The sequence below is a fragment of the Schistocerca piceifrons genome, chromosome 2 (assembly GCF_021461385.2).
Source record: "Schistocerca piceifrons isolate TAMUIC-IGC-003096 chromosome 2, iqSchPice1.1, whole genome shotgun sequence".
NCBI classification, from domain to species: Eukaryota; Metazoa; Arthropoda; class Insecta; order Orthoptera; family Acrididae; genus Schistocerca; species Schistocerca piceifrons.
Window position 1 is genome coordinate 796,439,417 of NC_060139.1, and position 24,191 is coordinate 796,463,607.

The following is a 24,191-nucleotide window of genomic DNA, read 5'->3' on the forward strand; positions in this document are numbered from 1 at the left end:
ACGCATATCTGTGAACTTATTCCATATGGTCGAACCTTTGTTAACAGCCTGCAGTGAGGCACCATTTAAATGCTTTCCGGAAATCTAGAAATATGAAATCTCCCTGTTGCCCTTCATCCACAGTTCGTGGTATATCAGGTGAGAAAAGGGCAAGCTGACTTTCACACAAATGATCATTTCTAAAACCATGCTGATTCAAGAACATAAGCTTCTCATCTCAAGAAATCTTATTATATTCAAACAAAGAATATGTTCAAGGAGTCTGCAGCAAATCAAAGTTAGGACTATTGGTCTGTAATTTTGCAGGCCTGTTCTTTCACTCTTTTTATATACTGGAGTCACCTGCAAAACTTCGGCTTTCACTTTGCTGTCTTCAACTGCCACACCAGACTAGTCAACGAGAGACTGAATGGAAGCCTTAAACATGTTTAGCGATTTTACATAGGAGCAAATAATGGGCACAGTTTTTTGTTTGAGGGATCTGTGATAGATTATAGTTAGAAGTGGGGCTAATTCAGTCACAAATTCAATATAGATTGTGATAGGGAATCCATTGAGACCTGGAGCTTTGTTCAATTTTAACGATTTCAGCTGTTTGTCAACACCACTGACATTAATACTTATTTCACTCATCTCTTCAGTGCTATGAGGATTAAAATGGGGCAAAGCTTCTTTTTCTTTGTAAAGGAACATTTGAAAACAGGGTTAAAGATCTCTATAAAAGCATTTTATTGGTTGACATGTTTTGACAGAGCTATGTTGTCATAATTGAATCTTGTACTTTTGAATTCTTCGTATCATCCAATTATCGATTTGTAATAGCAATTGATATCATGTAAAAATTCAGAAGAATAAGATCCAAAGATGACAGCATAGCTTTGTCTAAACCAGTCATCCAGAAAATGCTTTCTTTAGTGATCTTGGCTTGTGAAGTTTTTTAAGTTACAATTGGTCTGAAGCATTCACATGCAGTGCCTAAGGGCAAATATAAATCATACAGGCAAGAAATTTAAACAAGAATGCAGGCTATTGTAGAAGATTTGGGCATCAGTACAATACGTAGTTATAGCATGTGAAATATCTTGTAGCTCTGCTTAAAGTGTTCTTCATGGGCAAGTCTTGTAATCTCCAATGTTGGCACAGTCCATTTGTTGATTACTGACCACATAAATCATAAAAGTAATTGAGTTTTAATCAGGCAGAGGAACAAATTGGCTTAAGAACTAGATATAGTACAACAGACATTTTGCAAATGGCTTGAGTGAAGTCATGGAACAAAGCAATAAGTCGTTTCACACTTTACCTGGAATTCTCATATTCCTGAAGAAGCTTTGACTCAGTGGCATTATGTTCCAAGTTTGGTGAGGGCAGGCTCTCTGACTAATACAATAAACAACTGAATAAACATAATATTTATTAGTATTTCAGTTACAAACAAGAACACAGCTTTCTTTTATCTTAGGGACTGTTTGTAAGTAAATGTAGCATAAATAAAAATTAAACAAACAAATATTATGCAACTCTTTGCTCAAATAATTAGTATGTACCACATGCTAGCATATATTAGAGTGCAGAATGGGAATTTAGAATTACTACAGAACAAAGTGAAATGAGATGTGTAATTATGATTGAAAAGCACATATAGACAAGTGATGGTCAGTCAATGGATCAAAGAAGTACTTTTGCTGGATTCCATAACTGGAGACCATATTGCATGGATAAGGCTGTAAGTGGCCATTATTTGACAGTGGGTGACAAATGGCTGACAAAGATTTCCAAATTTTTATGTTTACAGTGTATTGACATGATATGAAAAAGAGTTCAAAATTTTATTTCCTTTGCAGTTTCTGTCACTTATAATACAAATTAAAAATCTTGGCATATGCTATTTCACCTTTCAAGTTAACTGCCTCCACAGTCTTTATGATATGATCAGCAGTGTTACAGGAAAACAAAATTCTGAAAGGATATATTAAGGAGTCTGATTGTAATTTCTGATATATGTTAAACAATTCCAATATTATTGCTGCAGATTCTCAGAGACCTTCTGTTTGTAACTTTGTCATCTGTTAAAAAATGTATCTTCCAGTTTGCTTTACTGTAACCATTTTGATAAAACAAACCATATGACTTCTGTACTTAAATCATTGAAAATGTCAACTCTTAAAACAGATTATTTAAATACAGTTGCAGTATATAAATGTCTTTTGTGGAAACTGACTGCAGGTGAACATAAAAATCCTAGGTGCTACCTGTTAACAAGAACTGTCAAAGGAGTGGGAGGAAGAATGCACCATTAAGTTTTTGGAAACAATGTCAGTCCAGCTGGGACACTGAAATATTATGATTACCAGTAATGTATGCACGTTAGAAAAAGCTGAAGATGTTACTTGGACCCTAGGGATCTCCTTCAACCAAGCAAAATCTGACTAAGCGCAGCATTTATATACCCATGGATACTACCAACATCAACACTTGTGTTAAACCCACATATTCCAAGCCATAATGCCTCTCCACCAACTATTACTTCCCACTTCAAGATGACTGTAGGATGATGATAATTGTGTAGATTGAAGCAGGGGTCATCACTTCTTCCATTCATTCATGGAACCATTCTGTTTTGAGTGGGGGCACATACCACTTGCTCCGAGTCTCCTACATACAGATTATTGAGAAACTTCAACGCCTGGGAAGACTTAATTTCTGTAGAACTCATTTAATTCTCATGTAGTGGCTACTCTTGATCTTTCAGAAACATTTTCTTTCTCTCATTATCATAACCAGAGCCTTAAAATGACATTCCATGGCACATTAGTGCTTTTTAGACTGCGGTCTTTGACTGACCCTATGTCCAAAAAGCAATGTCGCAGCATTATATTGTAATCCGACATTATATTCTGCTCACAGCGTAAGTGCAAACATGGTTTGAAGCATTGAATGCTATTTTTTTTATCCAGGTAATACAATTACAGTATATGGGGTACTATTGATGGTCATTTAAAGTGATTCTCACCTTGTCACTTTCCATTTTCTCAATTATATTAATTATTGGACAATGGTTATCCTCAGCACCCATTAAGGATATTGTTATTGTTCTTGATAAAGAGTGCTAAATGTCTGCTGTTTTTCAATTAACAATGTCAACAACAGAAGGAGACCATGATGACAGAAAAATGGCTCAGGGTGGCTGTAAAATAGCTATTTTTTGTATTTAGAAAGCAGGCCCTGTATGATGGCCAGGCAGTGTTTTGAATTCAGTCCTTCATTGTCAACCGCATCACCTTGCTAAGTAACTATTAAAAATACAGAGGGATTTACTAGCCCTTCCCTTCCCTGGTGATGACGAGGCGGTATTTGGTTTGACGAGTCTGCTGTTTAAAATCTAAAATTAAAAATCATAATTACATGTTACTGAAGTTGTTATTGCAACACCGCATTCCTTTCAGAGGTGGTAGCTTCAAATTCCATTATTCTACTCCTCCCCTTTAAAAAATAGTGATGTCTGTATATGAATAGTATTACTGCAAGTCTTAAGTTACTAACTGTTACTTTGGTTAGTAGTTAAGAAACAACCACACTCAGCAAGATGGCCCACTAACTAAGGCATTGGACTCTCATTTAAGAAGAATGAAGTTCAAATCCCAACCTGGCCAGTTCATTGTAGATTTCCCATGTCTCCCGTACAACAATTAAGTGGATAACAGGATGGTTTCTGTAACTGATATTGAGCTCTTAATTACTTTATTATGAACAGGACATAAAACCCTTATCTCTATGTCCCTCCCTTCTTTCCAACAGCTGCTGTACAGAACCTGTACCATTATTTGGATCCTATCCCCAGTACATCCTTATTCTTACAACCTTCTGGCACTGAACCTCAACTAGCCTCATCTTCTGCCATTCCCTTACCCCCTCCTGCAATCTCCTGTCCCTAATATTTCCTCTTAGCATTCTCCTCCCATCCTCTCCTGTCCGAATTTTGTACTCCCTTTTTCCTTGATTCCTTCTCTCTCTCTCACTGTGTGTCTTTGTGGCAGGATGGGAGCATACTGTTGCCAAAAGAACAGACTCATGTCTGTCTGTGTGTACTACCATGACGATAGACTCGTAACCACTGGAAAATGACCTTAGGGAGAAAACCTGTCATGGTGATCAGAAATAAAAGGGAATTTCGTACTGTTGCTTGATTCTTAACAGGAGAGAAAGTCAAGATGGGCCACATCAAACCAGCCAGAAGACTGACGACAAAAGGGGACAAACTGATCTTCCAAGTTCGTTGCTGTCTAACTGAATTATACTGTTGTCAGAAAAACAATTTTTTATTTCCTCTCCCTGAACTCTCAACCAGTTCTAAATTTCTCTTTAGTTTCCTTTATTGTTCTCTCAATTTACAGATCGAATAATATGTGTGTCACTCCTTTCTCAGTTACTGCTACCCTTAATTGTCATTTGAGTCTCCCAACTGCAGTCTGATTTCCGTACACATTTGTAGATAGCCTTTTGCTCCCTGATAACTTCAGAATTTCAAAGAGTGCATTCCAGTCAACATTGTCGAAAGCATTTTCTAAATCTGCTAATGTGGTTTTGTCTTTTTCAGTATATATTCCAAGATAAGTCATAAGGTCAGTACTGCTTCAGATATTCCTTCATTACTATGGAAATCAAACTGATCTTGCTGTAGGTCAGCTTCTTCTCTTGTGGTAGTACCATGAATAATTAAATTCAAGATCACATTGCTAAACATAACAGGCTACTCTGCTCACACATATTGCCAAATGGAATATAGAAGACTAATAACATGTTCCTTTCAATGACACTTGATAATGACCATGTGATCAAAATTACCAATAGTGAAAAATAGAAATATTTCATTCAAACAACAAGTTAGCTTCAGTGGAATAATGACTTCTTTTACATTATAAATAGCCGTGCCAAGAAAATTCTGTCTTTTTTGCCTTACCACATCCATGCTTTGCTAACACACTACAGCTGCTGCCACTGACAAGATGTAGAATCCACATCTGTGCCAAGGTCACATCTAGTGCTTCACTTCAACTGCATAATGTTATTAAACTGCATGTTACCATAATTGGATCTCAGAACAAAGTTTAATTGTTTTTCTTCTGCATAAACTTTCAAGTTATCAGCTATTATATTGTTTCAAACATGGCTTCGATGACATCATTTATTAGTGAAGTTGGAAGGAAATACAGCCCAAGAGTCATTGTCGAGGGTGATGCAGCTGATTTGCTTTAGTGTCTCATAACCTAAATGCAGAATTGTCACTGTATTGGTTGAAAAACAGTCAGTCTGCTTCTAAAATAAAATGGTTCTATTAAATGCAGTTAAATTAAAATTCGAGACAAAAACCACTCATTTTCCAGCTGCGTGCAATAGTTCTTGTGCAAATTATGTGAAAACAACATGTCCCAAAAGCGTCCCTGTATTAACTGTTTGAAGACACTACTCAGCAGATTTTCTGTGAGGCTGGCACTGCAGTCCTCATCTGTGAGCATCATTTGCTTCTCTCCTCCCTACCTTCATGCAGCAGCAGTGGCGGCAGCGGCAGCAGCAGCAGGAGGAGTAGTAGTAGTAGTAGTAGTAGTAGTAGTACTGTGCTCACCTACTTAATACACATATCACACACAAATAATTACACAATGTTTTCATTCAATATGATAAATTATTTTAGAAGGGCCAGATGATGTTATGCATACCTAGTCTGTGGTGACTGTGGAGTACCTGAGTACAAAGTAATGAAAGAATACAGCTACAACATAACAAGTCATGTTCTCACAACAGATTCTTATTTCCTTCAAAAGAGGAGGACTGGAAAAAGAAGTAACTGCAGTAAACCATCAAGAATCACTGAAGTAATGTTTGTAGGCTTAATGGTAAAAGTTCACATCTTTCTTACACCCTTGGTAATAAGTACCATGTTGAGTCAAGTTACACAAGAACACGGTTAGATAAAGACGAAAACAAAAAGTATCACTTCAAAAATATTAATAATGCACAACTTTGTACAAAAAAAACCACATATATTTCTTACAGAATACATTTTTAAGCAAAATACATAGGAAACGCTGATATAAATCACCTTCTTGCACAGTGAAAGAATAATTGATCAAGCAATTCCTACATGCATGTCACAAGAAATTCCAAAGTTCTTATTAAAAAAATGAACTTTTAATCTTACTAAACAATTCGTGGAGAACAAAAAATCACAATAACCTGTAATGATCAGAAAATCTTCGAAGTGCTTAAAAAGTGAGTAGAAAATTGCACCTGCTTCAAGCAAAATATACAGTAAGTGCATTAAAAAATGTGGGAACTATGATGATCAACATATTTATTGCCAGTAAAAATTGAAATTATTAGGTAACCCAAGCAATAACTTTACAAGTATGGAGGAATGTGTACCAATCACAATTTTCTAAAGTAGTGAAAATGAGTGGTTGAAAGTAGAGGACTTTTCTACCATGATGACAAAAACTTTCAGGGAAGATTGAGAAGGGCAGTTCTTTCAGTTAGAGATAAGGAATCTTGGTGCAGAAATGATCAGGCAGAATGTTACGAATCTATTATCTACATGATTACTCTGCTACTCACAATCAAGTGCCTGGCAGAGGGTTCCGTGAACCACCTTCAAGCTGTCTCTCTACCGTTCCACTCTCGAACGGCGCGCGGGAGAAATGAACATTTAAATTTTTCTGTGAAAGCCCTGATTTCTCTTATTTTATTGTGATGATCATTTCTCCCTATGTAGGTGGTGCCAACAATGTTTTCGCAATCAGAGGAGAAAACTTGTGATTGAAATTTCATGAGAAGATCCCGTCGCAACGAAAAACGCCTTTGTTTTAATGATTACCACTGCAATTTACGTATCATGTCTGTGGCTCTATCTCCCCTATTTCACGATAATACAAAACGAGCCACCCTTCTTTGAACTTTTTCGATGTCATCCTTCAGTCCCACCTGATGCGGGTCCCACACCGCACAGCAATACTCCAGAATAGGGTGGAAAAATGTAGTGTAAGCAGTCTATTTAGTAGATCTGTGCACCTTTAAGTGTTCTGCCAATGAATCTTCGATCTGTTCTACCCACATTATCTTTTCGATCGTTCCAATTTATGTTATTTGTAATTGTAATCCCTAAGTATTTAGTTGAATTTACAGCCATCAAATTTGTGTGAATTATCATGTAATCGAAATTTAGTGGATTTCCTTTAGTACTCATGTGAATAACTTCACACTTTTCTTTATACAGGGTCAACTGCCACTTTTCGCACCACACAGATATCTTAATCACTTTGCAATTCGTTTTTGTCATCTGATGACTTTACACGACAGTAAATGACAGCATCATCTGCAAATAATCTAAGAGGGCCTATAACACTTCCTTGGAGAACGACGGATATTCCTTCTGTTTTACTCGATGGCTTCCCATCTATTACTACGAACTGTGACCTTTCTGACAGGAAATCACGAATCCTGTCACACAACTGAGGCAATATTCCATATGCACGCAGTTTGGTGTCTAAAGCCTTCTGGAAATCTAAAAATATATAATCAATTTGACATTCCCCTGTTGATTGCACTCATTACTTCATGAGTATAAAGAGCTAGTTGTTTTTCACAAGAACAATGTTTCTTGAATCCGTGCCGACTTTGTGTCAATAAATCGTTTTCTTCAAGATAATTCATAAAGTTTGAACACAGTATATGTTCCAAAACCCTACTGCAAATCGACGTTAGTGATATGGGCTTGTATTCAGCAGGTTACTCCTATTTTCCTTTTTGGATATTGGTGTGACTTGAGCAATTTTCCAATCTTTAGGTATGGAACTTTCTGTGAGCGAGCAGTTGTATATAATTGCTAAATATGGAGCTATTGCATCAGCATACTCTGAAAGGAACCAGACTGGTATACAATCTGGACTGGAGGCCTTGCCTTTATTAAGTGATTTAAGCTGCTTTGCTACACCAAGGATATCTACTTCTATGTTTCTCATCTTTGCACTTGTCCTTGATTGTAATTCAGGAATATTACTTTATCTTCTTTGGTGAAGGAGTTTCAGAAAACCGTGTTTAATAACTCATGTTTTAGTGGCACTGTCGTCAGTGACTTCACCGTTGTTATCGTGCTGTGAAGGTATTGATTGCGTCTTGCGATCAGAATCTCTTTGGGTTTTCTGCCAGATTCCAAGACAGAGTTTTGGTATGGAAATTATTAAAAGCATCTCACATTGAAGCACGCACTATATTTTGAACTTCTGCAAAACTTCCCCAGCTTGGGGGATTTTGCATTCTTTTAAATTTGGCAAGCTTTTTTCGTTGCTTCTGCAACAGCAATCTGACCATTGTGTGTACCACGGGGGTCGGTACCATCATTTATTAATTTATGTAGAATATGTCTCTCAATTGCTGTTAATACTATCTCTTTGAAATCATTTCACATCTTTTCTACACTTATGCGATACGATCGGAAGGAGTGGAGACTGTCTCTTAAAAAGACATTAAGAGCATTTTTATCAGCTTTTTTTAAATAGATGCACTTTGCATTTTTTTTTATGGTTGTGGGTGTTACGGTATTCAGTCTAGCAGCAACTGCCTTGTGGTCGTTAATCCCTGTATTCGTCATGATACTCCCTATTTGTCCAGGATTATTTATTGCTAAGAGGTCAAGCATGCTTTTGCAACCATTTACACTTCAAGTGGGCTCATGAACTAATCGTTCAAAATAATTTTCTGAGAAAGCATTCAGTAAAATTTCGGACGACATTTTATGCCTGCCACCGGCTTTAAACATATAATTTTTCCAGCATATTGAGGGGAGATTGAAGTCGCCACCGACTATAATTGTATGAATGGGATACCTATTTGAAATGAGACTCAAGTTTTCTTTGAACTGTTCAGCAACTATATCTTCAGAGTCGGGGGTCATTAAAACAACCCAATTAATAGTTTAGTCTGATTGTCACTATACTATTTCACAGGAACTATTTAATTTAATTTCACTACAAGGTAAACTACTTCTTACATCAATAAATACTCTGACAGCAATAAATACTCTTCCACCATCTGTATTTAATCTATCCTTTCTGAACACTGTTAGGTCGTTTGAAAAATTTTCGGCTGATCTACTTCCAGCTTTAGCCAGCTTTCCATACCTATAACTATTTGAGCTTCAGTGCTTTCTATTAGGGCTTGGAGCTCTGGTTCTTTCCCTGTGCACAGCTACAACAATTTACAACTACAATACTGATTGTTTCTACAACTGCCTTACTGCGTTTTACCTGTCCCCTTTTAGACAGACACCCTTTGTGTGGTTTCCTGAGAACCTCTAACCTAAAAAGCCACCCACAGTCCCTTCCACACAGCCCCTGCTACCTGTGTAGCTGCTTCCTGTGTGTAATGGACTCCTAACCTGTTAAGCGGAACCCAGAAACCCACCATGTGTTGTAGGACAACTATCAATGGAATCCGACAACTTACAAACCATTTTTTATACAGTCTAATATTGGAAGGTAGGAATGTGTTCAACATGTGTGTTTGCATCGAGAGGCTAGAACATTAACACAGTTGAAGTGGGTACAACAAAACTTTATGTGACAATGTCAAGTTTACATAGACACTGTGGGAATTTTGCAACAACAGTTAATGATTACATCACCTTGTGCAAGTTGAGCAAATAAATAAAATTTCTACTTACATTTTTGTCATCATCAGACCAACAGTAAATTCTAAATTTTATCACTTACATTTATAACATTTGGCTTTGTAATTTTTTTCTTTAAAATTTCTATTACTTCCACAAAAACACCTTGTATATTAGAGTCCATTACATTTAAATCTGGACCATTAATATGTACATTAAAGGTGCAGGGGAGGGGAAGGGAAGGGAAGGGAAGGAATTGATGATATCAACTGCACTGGGACTTTATGAGGAATCAGCAGCAATGACTGAAAATGTGTGCCGGACTAGGACTCGAACCCGGGATCTCCTACTAATGAGGCACACAATGTTAAATGCAAATGTGCGGACTACATCAGCCTGCCCTTAGGCTGACTTACATTCTCATCTAGCACCAACACTTATCCACAGTCTCTGTTAATGTCAATGTCTTCCATGTTCGCTCATTTTAGATTCCCTTCGGAGGACGAATGTAAATGTGCATCTGCACTGATGGGGAGTCATAGCCCATTGAGTTATATCGATTATATGAACACATGATGTCTGTTCTTTTGGACATGTCTGAAAGAACAGACACCATGCAGAATCTGCAGCTGTGATACATGTTACGTAAATTAAAGGCGGAGGGGAAGAAATAAAAGGAAAGGGAAGGAACTGATTATATCAGCTGCATCAGGACTTTTTGCAAAATCAGTGGTGGTGAGTGAAAGTGTGTACCATAGTGGGACTCGAACCCGAATCTCCTGCTTACTAGGCAGCAGCATTAACCATTGCATCACCCAGACACAATGTTAATCGCAAATAAGCAGACTATTTCAGCACATCTCTTGGCCAACACAGATATGTCCAAAACAACAGACCTCACGCATTTATATAATTTCTGTTATATTTACAAAAATTATTCAGCCCTGTTGCAAGCCATTCGATTTTCAGTTCTAGTTTTTTAACACAATAATACAGCCATCACAATATTTCTTTCTATTCCTATACTGTGTTTGATCTAGTAGTAGTGATGTCTGACACTTGTCCAATTTAAGTGATGTACAAACTATAACAAAATCAGATACTGGGAAAACAGCCCACAGTATATATGGGAAATTGAAAGACTGGTACTGCACAGCCAACACTGTAGATTTCCACAGCCATGTTTGTGCAGGTAACACACAAACATCTGACAGCTCAAATCTCTGAGGGTGAAGAAAGAAAAAATGTTGAATCATCCCATTTTCCTAAGGAGGTGCTGCAATATGGACAAACTGACCAAATTTCCATAAATGGAGGAAGGACTAAAATACTAAAAGGTTACACGGTAAAAAGTTCTTAAACATAACAAGCATTATGGAAGATGGACTGTATATTAAAAATTTAAAATCTTTTGACAGATGAACCACTAACAGCACAAATGGTTTATGTAAATGTTTTAAAAGAGATCAGTCGCCGAAAAGCACAAGTGTGTCATTGATTGGTGCAAGGGGGAGAGGGGATCAACATTGCTAGCTTTTGGAGTGATTCTTTTTCGAGAAAGAGTAAAATACACAAACACCCGACAAATGGTCCCGTTAATGCACTTCGGCTGGTGGTGGCACATGCTGAAGGTGATGTGGGCAAATTAATATGGACAGGGTGACAGGACAGAGGAATGGGAAACTCGAGTCCAGTCCAACTCTATCAGATGCTGGATCACCTATGAAAGCAGCAATGTTGTACACCAATTCTGCTGCAAACACTGCACAGCTTTTTATGTTGGTATGATTACCAACCAGCTGTCCAGCAGGATGAACAGCCACCAGAAACAGTTGCAATGAATAAAGTTGACCACATTGTGGCACAGCATGCAGCTGTGTGCAACATCAACTTCAGTGGTTGCTTCACAACCTGGGTCATTTAGATCCTTCTCTCCACCACCAGCTCCTCAGAACTACACAGATGGGAGTCATCCTTAACACATCATCTGCTCTCATAATCATCCTGGCCTCAATCTCCTGTAACCTACTATCCCCACACCCTTCACCCAACAGTTTCCCCTTCCTCCATCCTGTCACACCTTGCAATTCGTGTCCACATGTCACGTTCAGTGTTTGCCCTTCTCACTGGCTCCGAAAAACGAGCGTCACGTACCTAGCCCGTGCACCTGGCAACCCTCCCTCCCTCCCCTATTCTGGGCCAGCAAACCAGCTTCCTCACTTAGCATATTATAAGTTCTTCACTGGATCAATTAATAGAAGAGATTAAAAACAAGCTGTTCAATTCACCACAGGTTTGATTTGGCAGCCCACAATTTATCATCACTGTGTGGGAAACAATACACGAGACACATTGCGCCTCAGTGAAAGGCATCTCTTGAAATTCTAGAGCAAATTCCAGAACAAGCCGAGAAACTTATTACTTCCCAGTTATCTCTCTCTCTTTAGTGTTCAGTGCTGAAGATGGTTTGCAGCATTGCACCATTCCCCTCTTCTGTCTGCCTTTCTCTTCATTTCCAAATATGTACTGCATCCCACATAATTAATCACCTGCACCATGTATAACATCCTTGGTCATCCCCAGTGATTTCTTCCCTCAGTAGCTCCTTCTATTTATTGAAAGACGATGTTTGACACTGTGTCTTAAAATGTGTCCTACAAGTTTCTCTCTTCATGTTTGGGTGCGCCTACACAGAAATTTGGTTCCCTGCACTCTTCTCAGAACCTATTTATCGATAACTCTCTCTCCAGCTGATCCTCATCATCCTTCTGCAGCACCAAATCTCCATGGCTTCTAGTCGTATTCTCTCTCGTTTTCCTATAATCCAAGTTTCACACTCATGTAGGGGCCATACTCCAAACAAATTCCTTCATGATTTGTTCCCTTATTTCCAGATTGATGTTCTGGCTGGTGAGTAAGTTCTTTCTCACATTAACTGCAATTTTGACCTGCTGTATTCTGCTTACAGTTTCTTTCCAGCTTTTACCTTCCCTTGTGACCCTAATTCCCAAATATTACCTATCACTTCTAGGTCCTCTCTTCCAATTCTTATTCTTACAGGTTCATATTCTTCTTCCGTACTGCATATTATGTAGACAACATATTGTGGCAGTTGGCTGTGACTGTATTCAAACAAGAACTATGACTGCCCAAGGGGAGGAGAGTTGCAGGGGAATAAGCCCTGCCTCCCTCTAGAAGTGCTCCATCCTACATCCACATTGTGCTTCCATGAAAGCAGAACTCACATAATAGTCATAGGGATCGCTGATTCCTTTTGTTATTATGAGAGTCACATTCAAATCCCTTTATGCACCAGGATTAGTCTCTTCACTCATTTCAAAATAAGAAAAGAAAACAAGCAATCCACAACACAAACTGGAGTACACGAAGCATTTGGTACTGGCTACAGCACAATTGTTTGCAGCAGACAGCAGTGGTAGTAAAGGTGAGATCTCTACGAGTACCTTATGCAACTACAGTTCAAAACACTCCCCACCTAAAAGTGCCAAGATATAGTGACCACATAATACCGTCACTTTAGTCTTTATTCTCATACCATACCACAATGATTACATAAAATCCTTTCCATTGTGCTGAGAACGTTCTCTAGACCTTTTGTCTTGTGACTACAGCAATACCATTTGCATAATGCAGTATGCCTTATCTTCTGTCCATTAGTTTTGATCTTCCCCTCAATAGTTTTGCAAACTTGGTCTACAGCTTCCTAGGTGTAGGCACTGAACATAAAGAGGAGAGAGAGCACATCATTGTCTCATACCAATTTTTGCTTCTTGTTTCTGATGAAAATTCATAATACAGCCATTTCATTCTTAAAGAAACTGAGTATCATCCGCATGTCTGTGTATTTTTTACCTGCTTTCTTCAGCACTCTTAACATCTCTTGCCAGATAACATTATCAAATCCCTTTCCCATGTCTACAAAAACAATGAAAGTTGGTTTAATTTTCTGCATTTGCTTTCCGGTAAGAAGCCTCAGTGTCACAACTGTTTCTTTGATCCTGAATCCAAACTGATCTTCCTCAGCATATCCTCTGCCTTCTCCTCAATTGTCCACAGAATTATCTTTATGGGAAATCTCTCGTCTCCCATAAACACATGAGAATCAAGATGGGCAAATTTAGGCTTATATTGTGGCATATCAGTGGTCTTTCCACAGACATATGCAGGTGGAATAGAAAGGGGAAAAAATAACACACTTTCCACTCCAAACAATATCATGGGTTGTGAATCTCAGATGAAGATGTGGGTGGCATGTGTGGACAGGCATTTGAAATGTACACTATTGTGCTAAAGCTCCATTGTATTCTCTTTTTATGGTATGTCTTAACAATGTAGTGGACACAACAGACAGCAACAGTGATTTCTCACACACATGATATTTAGCCATGTTTTGAGCATTGTTTCATCATCTGCTGATGAAGACAGGTAATATGTACTCAAATATACATATTTTAAGTAACATGCAAACAGACATAAAATCAGAAATCATATAACAAAATTAAAATAATACAAAACTGTCTCAATCTGAAGTGATTTAAAACTAAATAACATTATCTTTGGCATTTCTCAGTGCATATATTCAATCATGATTACTATTAACTCCTCTCCCAGATATTTACTCTTATTCAAATGCTGTTGTTGTTGCTGCTGCTGCTGCTGCTGCTGATGATGATGATGCAAAGTTAAAAAGTGAAATGAACATGTAAGGTCAGTTATCGGGAAGGCAAATGGTCAACTTTGGTTAATTGAGAGAATTCTAGAAAAGTGTACCTCATCTACAAAGGAAACTGCATACAGGGCACTTCTGCAACTCATTCATGAATAATGCTTGAGTTTTTAAGATCCCCACTAGGTCACATTAAATGAAGACATCAAAACAATTCAGATGCATGTTGTTAGATTTTTAATGGTTATATTTCATCAGGAAATATTACAGAAATACTATGTGAACTCAATGGGGAATCTCTGGAGGGAAGATGATGTTAATTTTGCGAAACATATTGAAAAATATTAGAGGAACTGCACTTGCAACAGAGTGCAGTACGATCCTACTGCCAGCACCTTCCATCTCATGTAAGGATCACAAAGGCAAGATTAGAAAAATCAAGGCTCATATGGAAGCACATCAACAGTTGTTTTTTCCTTTGCTCCATTTGCAAGTGGAATAGACAAATGAATTACTAGCAGTAGTCTGCCATGTACCATATGCTGACTTGTGGAGTATGTATGTAGATGATAAAGGACACAGCATTCATGCTGATCAAGATGCATCAGTTGTTGTAAGTCAGTAAATGAGAATACTAATTGTGCTACCAAGAATAGGAAAAGAAGAAAAGACTAAGAGAAGCGTAAAATGTTAAAGAACACTTTCTTGATTTTATAAGCAATTCCAAACAGTGTATACATGTAGGTTAGACTATTATACAACTTTAAATGAAAGAGGAAAAAGGCTTGTCCATACCATGTTGTGCAATTACTAAAAAAATAATGCAGCGAAGCACAGGTAAACATAGGTGCTGCAAGCCAAACTTTACAAGCACATATTATTCAAATGTAGAGGATCAATGTGGGGATGTCTCAAAAAACACTTTCTTTCAGCTAAGGTACATGACAATGTAATGAGCACTGGTGAGGATATTGGTAAGTTAATTTAATATGAAATTTTTGGCGTGCAAACAAAACAGCATAAATTCAACTATATAGCTTGAAAACTCAGATAAATGGCATTCCAGTAGTAACTACCATTTATTTCATGTACTACAAGATCTTCATTTACTAAGAAAGGTAAAATCGTTTAAAAAATATTTTTCCAATATGCTTGATGTATAAGAAAAGGAAATATTTTGTCACAAAAATATATTTCTTTAGAGAATTATTTTAAAATTTTAATTATCTAGAGCATGCTGTGGATATGAGATGTCTCAAGAACATATAAAACTGTTAGCTAGTTCTTCTCAATACAAACAGGTAAAATCAAAAATGAAAAAGAGTGGATGTATTGATTCAACATTTAACACCACCACTGAATATAAAGTTTTTTGTCAAAAAATACTAAAATTAATTATTTTTTTCTTTTGGTGAATGCTGAAGCACTACTGTTCCCAATAATATGTAGCCTCCACTTCCACTCATCTGAATATCAGGATGTGTTCTGTTGGGAAGAACCTGATGAGTCCGAAAGAATGTTTCTGTAAGGTGAGCATTAATGACACCACCATCCTTCTTTAATTTGATGTAAAGTTCAACTAAAGGCTCACGACACCAGGAATATACAGCAAAATTTCTTGATGGAGCGAGGTATGGTAGCAACTGTAAAACTATGTCAGCTGGATCTTCACGTCCAACAACAACTAGACCGTCAACATTTTGTGGTGACAGCAAATCCACAGCTCTGTCTAAATCCACCTCCCAACGTGGTTTCTTTACTTCGTTCAATTCAGAGACTGCATTTTTTCTTTTAAGGTCATGAAAAATTCTTTCTTCCTCTCGGCCGTCATTACTTGATGTTAAGGTCTGATGTGTGACTCCACTCCCTGAATCATCTAACCTAATATCACCTGAATTCAAAATAAAATGATTATTTTCATCTGATCTATCACATGACAGCTGATCCCCTGTTAAAAGTTCATTCCTACTGAACTCTGTTTCTTCTACACTCTGCTTCAAATTTGTATCAGGACACACGTCTACATGCCTTCCACTTTCCTCATTCATCACTGCACCACAGCTACTAGACATAAAAGCAGTGACACCTGTAAGTTCCGAATGACCACTTTCCCCTCCGTTATTAATATCTTGTTGTACATGGTCTCCTGTCTGTGAATGACTAATACTACTTTCAATAGCAACTTTTTTATTTAATTTTTCCATGAGACTCATGATACTAACACTGATTAGTCGCTTTTTCTGGGACTCACTATAATTCATAGCGAAAATTGCCTGTCTTTGAGGTGTCATTCCTGGGAAAGTATGTACTAAATATCCATCGTCACCTAAATAATTGAGAAGTGCTGCTGTCGGTAATCCCTCACAGGAGCTTTCATAAACTATGTATGTCCCACCTGAACTGACACCTACACCAGTAATCAGTTGAGAGAGTGTGTCACAACGCAAACCTATTATTTTCATAGGGTCTTGTTTATAAATTATGTCACATACCAATCGTAGAGTAGGTTTCCTAATTAACACATAATCAAAATACTTCTTTTCTTTCTTACTTAAATATTTCTTTTGAGAATACTCAGTTTTCTCCTGAAATGTTTTACTGTTCTCTAAAAGCTGACTTACTATGTCACAACCAGACATTCCACTATCACGCAAACTGACAATCTCCTCCTTGGATAATTTTTGAGAACTGTTATCACTAACTATATTTCTATTGTCTGTTCCACTGGCAACATCCTTTATAAGCTTTTCAACAAGGCTTTCAGCCTTGCTACACTCCTCCAACACAAAAACATTTCTTTTCTTTTCCTTTGGCACCATTCTGAAGGTTGTGGAAAAAGGTCGTCCAATGATGTTATCCAGTTCCAATTGGTTGTTTCCAATCATCACTGACAATTTGTTGGAAATTTTGTGAATTTTTGAATAATTCTTCCTCTGTATGACTACATAGTCACCTATTTTCATCATATTTTCCTTGGAGCGCTGAGTGTGGGTTCCTAGAAAAGAAAGAAATCATCAGAGTGTAAAAGGCACTAATAAATAGCGGATTTAGGTCTTTTTTTATCAATGTACAATGCGAGTTAAGGAGATTGCTTACTTAAAACATGTAAGAACTAGTTGAAGATATTGTTACTTTGGTTTCTTACAAATTAAGTATTTATTAAATCAATCAAAATGATATACTTTAATTGTAGTGGATGGTACACAAGACAGTGAACAGAAATGTGTGAAAGTTGGAGCTGCCGAATGCAGCATTGTCAGATCGGTACATATGACAATCACTTTTTCCATAAGCAATGTTTTCTTTCTCCTTACCCTTGGTAACATAAGGAAAGGAAGCAATTTGGGCCTCTGTCACTAGTTCTAACTCACATTTAGAAATAGTTTATGCAAAACAATTGTTATTTTTTATTTCCTGTGTAATAAACAATGTGACTGCTCTATATACAGCTCTTATCTACACAAACAGGAATTGCAGTACCGTAAACATTACAAAATCAAAGCCATTACTAAGGCTGCATTCACAGTGGCTCCAACAATGGTCATCAGATGCCGTTTCCAAAGATTTCCCAATAACATCGGCCAACAGCTTGGTCATTGTGCGTCTGATCTCATTTGTCAGTTTTTGATGGGACTGAGGAAGTTAGGTTAGAATCTATTCTAGTATGAAGTAGGTTATATTTTAAACTTTAAGGATGGGATGGATACCATGATGCCTCAGTGATTGGAGACAAGTGCGCAAAAGACACTGAATGCAAGGAAATAAGCTATATCTGTCTCAAAAAGAATGCTGCGAGTACTGTACACTCTGTCCTCAGTTACTGCAATTACTGGACAAGTTTTATGAAGATAAGAAATGAAGGGAAAAACACCATGCCACAAAAGTTAAAAATGCTTTAACTTTGTGATGCCACTTTCCTTCTCTAACCAGCGATTAGTGTTGGAAGGGAACACCATCTCTCAAACTAACAGGCCACAATTGATGTTTTTCATATTTATACACATGTATTATGAAAACATGTAGTTTCAATGAAACACTGCACTGATGGTCTCTCATAAACACTCAGAGTGAGGTTTATTATGCTACAGTGGCAAGATGTGTGACTTCGGAGAGTGAAGTTTTTGCCAATGAGTTTAGGAACACATAATGGTTAACTTATGTGGTGAACGTATGTGTTTCTTTTATAGGTTGCATGGATAAAATGTGTGTATGTGCGAGTAAGCAAATATGTAAATAATGAAAGGTAGATTTTTGGTTTCACAGCATATCACTTTAATCTGAAAATGGTGAAAATTAATGCAGTACTGACAGGATATTCAGTTAATCACATTCTAGTACACTTCATTGTTCTCCAAACACTTAACCAGTGGATTTGAGAAAGAAAGTAACAATATTCCTGTGGGCGGTATTATTTCTGATTGAGTGTTGGTTTTAATAAAGAAAATCAACAACATTACAGTGTCTTTTAGTGCACTAGCACAGCTGCCAAAATTCGGTATAGAACAAATTAAGAAATTCATAGTACAGGTATTTGTGGTGCAAAAGTGAAAATATTAGATTTTAAATTAGTATTTAGAGCATCTTAAATAACACTCAACAACTCACACAAAAACTCTGAAGCTGTACTTTTCAGAACATGGTGTAGCCCTAATTATTAGAAAGATATAATTGACAAATCTCAAAGTGTCGCTTCTAGTTTTACTTCAACCAGAACTGCATCTTTAATGTGAGAACCAGATTTTTTAACAGACCTCGACTCACACCTCCGCAAGTACGTGGCTACTCGAAATCTGTTTTGCTGAATTTATTTAACATTGTGCAGGCATACGTCAATTACCCTTCAATGGCTGTCATTCAGTATACATTTGAAATACAAACATTAAGTTCAATGTAAGATACTCTGAACACCCACAACACTGAAAAGTGGAAACACTTACGTACACCCATCTGCAAACCACCTCATGTAACAGAATCACCACCCTACTGCCATAAAAACAACAGCAGCAAGGAGGAATAATAATCTGTAGACAGCTGATGTCCACCTACCACAACCCAGAATGACCAACTATAGTAACTTTACACAAAAGATACATCATCCTATAAATTATTTTTCCAGGTTATAATCCACATCTAAAATTTCTGATAAAGATTTTGCCCACTTGTGGTTTCCAATAAAGCTGCAATTTCAGTCCACCAATAAAGCTGCAGTTTCAGTACATGGATTCCAAACTGTATCCGGTTATGATATTTTTTATGTTCAGGATGCCACAAACTCTGCCTCTAACTAAACTTAACAGTTTCTCACAGTTCATGTTTCATGTTTTTTCGGCCAATACAAAAAAAAAAAAAAAAAAAAAAAAAAAAAAAAAAAAAAACAACCTCAAATGAATTTCACCAGTTGTCATCTGAAATATGTACGTTCGGATAGTGAGATCAGCTACATTGTGACCATGCACAAAGAGGCATACTGATTTGAAACAATTGGCTGTCTTTGGCTGATGTTTGTCGGCGGTGGAATCCACTGATATCAGTGCCACTCCGACCACACCCTAAGGAATACCACAGACACGCTCAAAAATGCATTCACGAGCATTGAGTGACTGTTCCTTATGAACAACATACTATTGTGTATTATTCTTAGTGCAACATTACCATCTAGCTTTTTTACATACATTTTCATTCTCTCATATACATGATAGCCCATCCTTCTTTGGCACTGCTAAACATCTAATGATCACACTTTCTCTTTTGCTTTCCACTCTTGACTTATCTTTTCATTCACTCTGTTGTCTCTCTCTCCAGTACCATAGCAGGCAGTAACATGCCGCATGCAATTTCTGAAAATTAGTTACTAGTCCCTTCCCTTTAAGCACCTTATCTGTAAAGAGGGAACATTTGGGACAAGGAGCTTGTAATTCAATCATTTCATTTGTGACTTGTTGCTTGTCACATTTCATGTTAACAGAACTATCTAAATTGTTTTACTATAGTATGAATATTTATTTTTAACTAGTCTTTCTTAAGAAGAAAGCAGGTTAATTTCTGGTTATCTGCATCCATGGGAACAATAGTGAAGTATCTTAAATGTCAACATTACCGCCTTTAACAGCATTTATTGTTAATTTTCCACTGTTGGCCATTTCTGACTAATTTGCCATTTTCAGGCACTAGTTGACATGCATGCATGAGGGACAAGCCTTCAAGCTGTCCAACCACTGGCATATAGCAGGCAAACATAAAACTTACCTGCCATATGTTGGTGCTGGATAGCTTAGTGGCTTGTCCTCACACTTGTCAGCAACTGTGTGAAAATGACATAATAGTCAAAACTAGCCAATAGCAGAAAATAATAATTACAAACAAAGTGGAAATGTTGACACTTAAGAAATTTTGTACTGCTGAATAGTGAAGTAGTGAGCTGTGAAATTTTACTGCAGTCCTATAAACAATTAAGGCTGAAGCACATAGCAGATTTAGAGAGATATCAGCAACTGCACAAATAAACCAGAAAGCATTAGGCTTTTTTGAGGAAAGGCACAAGCAATATCAGAGCAATTATCAACCTGCACACACAAGATACAGTTAGAAGGAAGCTTTCAGCAAAAATACTAAATACTAATCATGAATGTATCATTTTGCAAATGGATAATTATTTACTGAAGTTTTTTTTTTCATAAGGATTAAGATCAATTTTACACTGCAAGTTGAGAATACAGATAGAGTTACATTGCCAGCGAAGTACTGTATTTGCAGTATATGAGAAAGCTTACAATTCAGAAACAAAACCAATAAAGATGGTTTCCTTGACAGAATGACTACTGTTGCTTGAAATCTGTGACAGAAGTAGACCTTACATTATTAAAGCAAAGCACTGCAAGAATCTCTTTCCACACAACAAAATATTTATCAAATCAAAAATATAAAGAAAAGTAAAGTTCAAATGTAATGAGGTACAGTTTCATGCAAACAAGAATTGGAACACAACAGAATTGCTGAGTTAAACAAAATTATTCAGTAATGTCCTTGGGAATACATAATGATAATATAAGAGAAACAAAGGAGACAAAATTTTTAGTGGGTAGATATCAAAATTGATCTGTTAAGATGGTCGATGGCCCAGTAAGAGAAAATGCAGGCATCACTGTACATGCATTTCAAGAAATCTTTAACTGATTATATGTTCCAGGGATAAATCAGAAAGACAGATAGTTAACAATGACAGCACTGATAATGCAGTAACAATGGCAATGTGGTGTATAAAGCCATTAAAAGTATGAAGAAGGAAAGTGTGCCAGCAGACACCAGCGTTATATTAAAACAGAGAGGAACTTGCAAAACTGGTTACTGGAGGTCTACAGAGAAAAACAACTCCCTAATAGTGGAACAATGCTGTATTTATTCTATTTCACAAGAAAGGAGACAGACAACAAGATATAAGAAGCTATCAGTCTCTTCTCCACGATGCACTTGTACAAGCAACTCACTAAAATTATCACCATCTACATGAGAAAAAACATTTGATTTAACCAGGCTCGCTTGACAAGTGGCTATACCACAATGAATCATTTACAAGTCATGAATGAAATTACAAAACAGAGCAGACAACATGAATATTGTAAAAAATCACTTTGTCTGGGGTACATATATTTGGAGTCACTATCAACAAAATCTTTGCTGTTAGCCCTTGAAAATCGCGACAATAATTCATATTACATTAGCATATTCTCTTCTATTCACAGGAAGTTGTAACACACAGCAACATGTTTAATGGGGTACAGGTAAGCTTGCATTCTCAGTGCAGATCCGTTGAACATCCAATTGTGCATGGGACTATGTGGCTTGCTTACAGTACTGTGCCTGTCAACAGGCTCAAGGGATCATTTGCAGCTCAGACTGTGTGTGCACTGTCACCTTCTGGCAAGACTGGTTGGCTGCACAAGACAGTGCCCACTGGTGTAAACCACAGTGACATCATTCGAACATAGAATCATTATTGTGAGACACTGAAAATCTGCCTCACTCACAGATAATAACAATATCTGATGACAACTACCTACAAATTATGGCTTACTGGAGGAGAATGTGACTGTGCATTGCCTATTCAAAGGCAACTGAGAGGGCTGGGTCGACCAAGACTGCATGGAACTATCTCCACATAATCAATACGGCTTTCAGGTACCCATTATGAAAAAATAAAAAAGACTCCTCCCCCACCCCACTCCCCGCTTGTTGAACAGTGAAAGAGGAGGGCAAGGGAACACCTGGAATGGAACCTAGATCAATGACATCGGTTATCTTAACCAACAAGTGGAGAATTTGTTTGAAGCCTTATGATCACCACAGAAGAGATGGTTATGTACAATGAATAAGAGGATTACCCTTTGGTAGCTCATTTAATTCAGTCCATAATGAGCATCACCATGTCCAATAATCACTCGTTTTGATGACAATGACATTCTGCACCACTTGTTAATTTTATTAATTACAAAACAGTTCAGTTAAAATTTTCATTAATTTTGGTTACTGAAATCTCTCAAAAGTCTTTGAACATTAAAGTTCTCGAGTTTCGCAGATGTCAGTGTGCATATTGTCATGTTCAGAACGTGCATGGTAGTAGCATTAGTCAACACTGAGGACGCACCTGATATAGGTATTACTTGTGAGCCTTCTAATCACAAACTGTCAATTTTGGAAGATTTGATATTGCTTATAGATGGGCATTAATAACAAACTGTTATGTTCAAACTATGTAATACTTTAAAATACGAATATGTCAGAGTCTATGTAATACTTCAAAATACAAATATGTCAGATTCTACTGGCTATATTGTGAACAGGACAGATTGCTAGTCACCATGTAGTGGAGATGCTGAGTCACAATTAGGCGCAACAAGAAGACTGTCAAGTAAGCTTTTGGTGAAAAAGGGCTTTATCAGAATTAAGCAACACGCAAAACAAAAACACACACACACACACACACACACACACACACACACACACACAGGCGCGCACGCGCGCAACCACAGTCTCTGGCTGCCGAGACCAGACTGCGAGCATCAGCACATGATGGGAGAAGCAATCTGGCAATCTGGGTGGTGGGGGTAAGGACAAGGTTGGGGCAGTTAGGGGGATAGATAGCAGCGCAGGGGTGGGGGACGGTAAAGTGCTGCTTGTAGGAGGGTGGGGAGAGGGTAAGGCAGCTGATTTAATTTTGCAAATTTTTTTGCACATATTTCTACACATTTTAGGTATTTTTACATGTTTTTAGCCTCCACCATAGACCCTTGCTCCTTCTATTTTCATCAATACAGAAAATTTCCTTATCCATGGCCAGAATCCAGTCCCACACACTGATTCTGCATTGTTGCTTAGCTCATGGGATCCGCCCAAATGGCCTTACCTTCAAATTACCCATTGCCGATTGCAACCCTTCCTTCCACTATGACCTCAAATTGTTCGGATTCTGCCAGTCCTTAACCCTCACCAACATAGTCCAGCAAAACCATAAGAATCAGGCCCAATGCTCCTTGCAGTACCTTCTCTACATCCATAACATTCTCCTGACATGCAATCTCATATCACACACTGAAACTCTTGCCCTCCAGGAACTTGAACAGCATGCACAACGCCACCTCAAAAAACTCTCCAACCTGTTCACTTCCTACTCTCACCTTAGACTGCCACTATCCACCACCTCTACAACAACCTCCAAACCTCTGCCACATCCCCTCATAGCTGACAAATCCTGCCTCACAGACAACTACATTTATCCCACCCTCAAAACTCCCTTCAACCCCCACGTAGAATCCAGAAGCTCAACAGACCCGAAACAAAGTCATGAAC

At 37.6% G+C, this 24,191-nt stretch overlaps 1 protein-coding gene across 3 annotated transcripts in view; it reads right to left on the minus strand.

Moving 5' to 3' along the window:
• Positions 1-14,263: 14,263 nt before the first annotated feature.
• The window catches only part of LOC124777886 (tRNA (adenine(58)-N(1))-methyltransferase non-catalytic subunit TRM6), a 35,028-nt gene continuing 25,100 nt past the window's right edge, over positions 14,264-24,191 (minus strand). Inside the window, exons 4-5 of one of the 3 annotated variants that reach the window (XM_047253431.1) lie at positions 20,595-20,649; positions 14,264-17,343 (exon numbers count right to left, since the gene is read on the minus strand). In XM_047253431.1, coding sequence (XP_047109387.1) covers positions 15,740-17,343; positions 20,595-20,601 — 1,611 coding nt within the window. In that variant the 5' untranslated portion in view covers positions 20,602-20,649 and the 3' untranslated portion in view covers positions 14,264-15,739. The remainder of the gene's footprint in view (positions 17,344-20,594; positions 20,650-24,191) is intronic. The other 2 variants (XM_047253430.1, XM_047253429.1) reach the window with 2 other exon arrangements.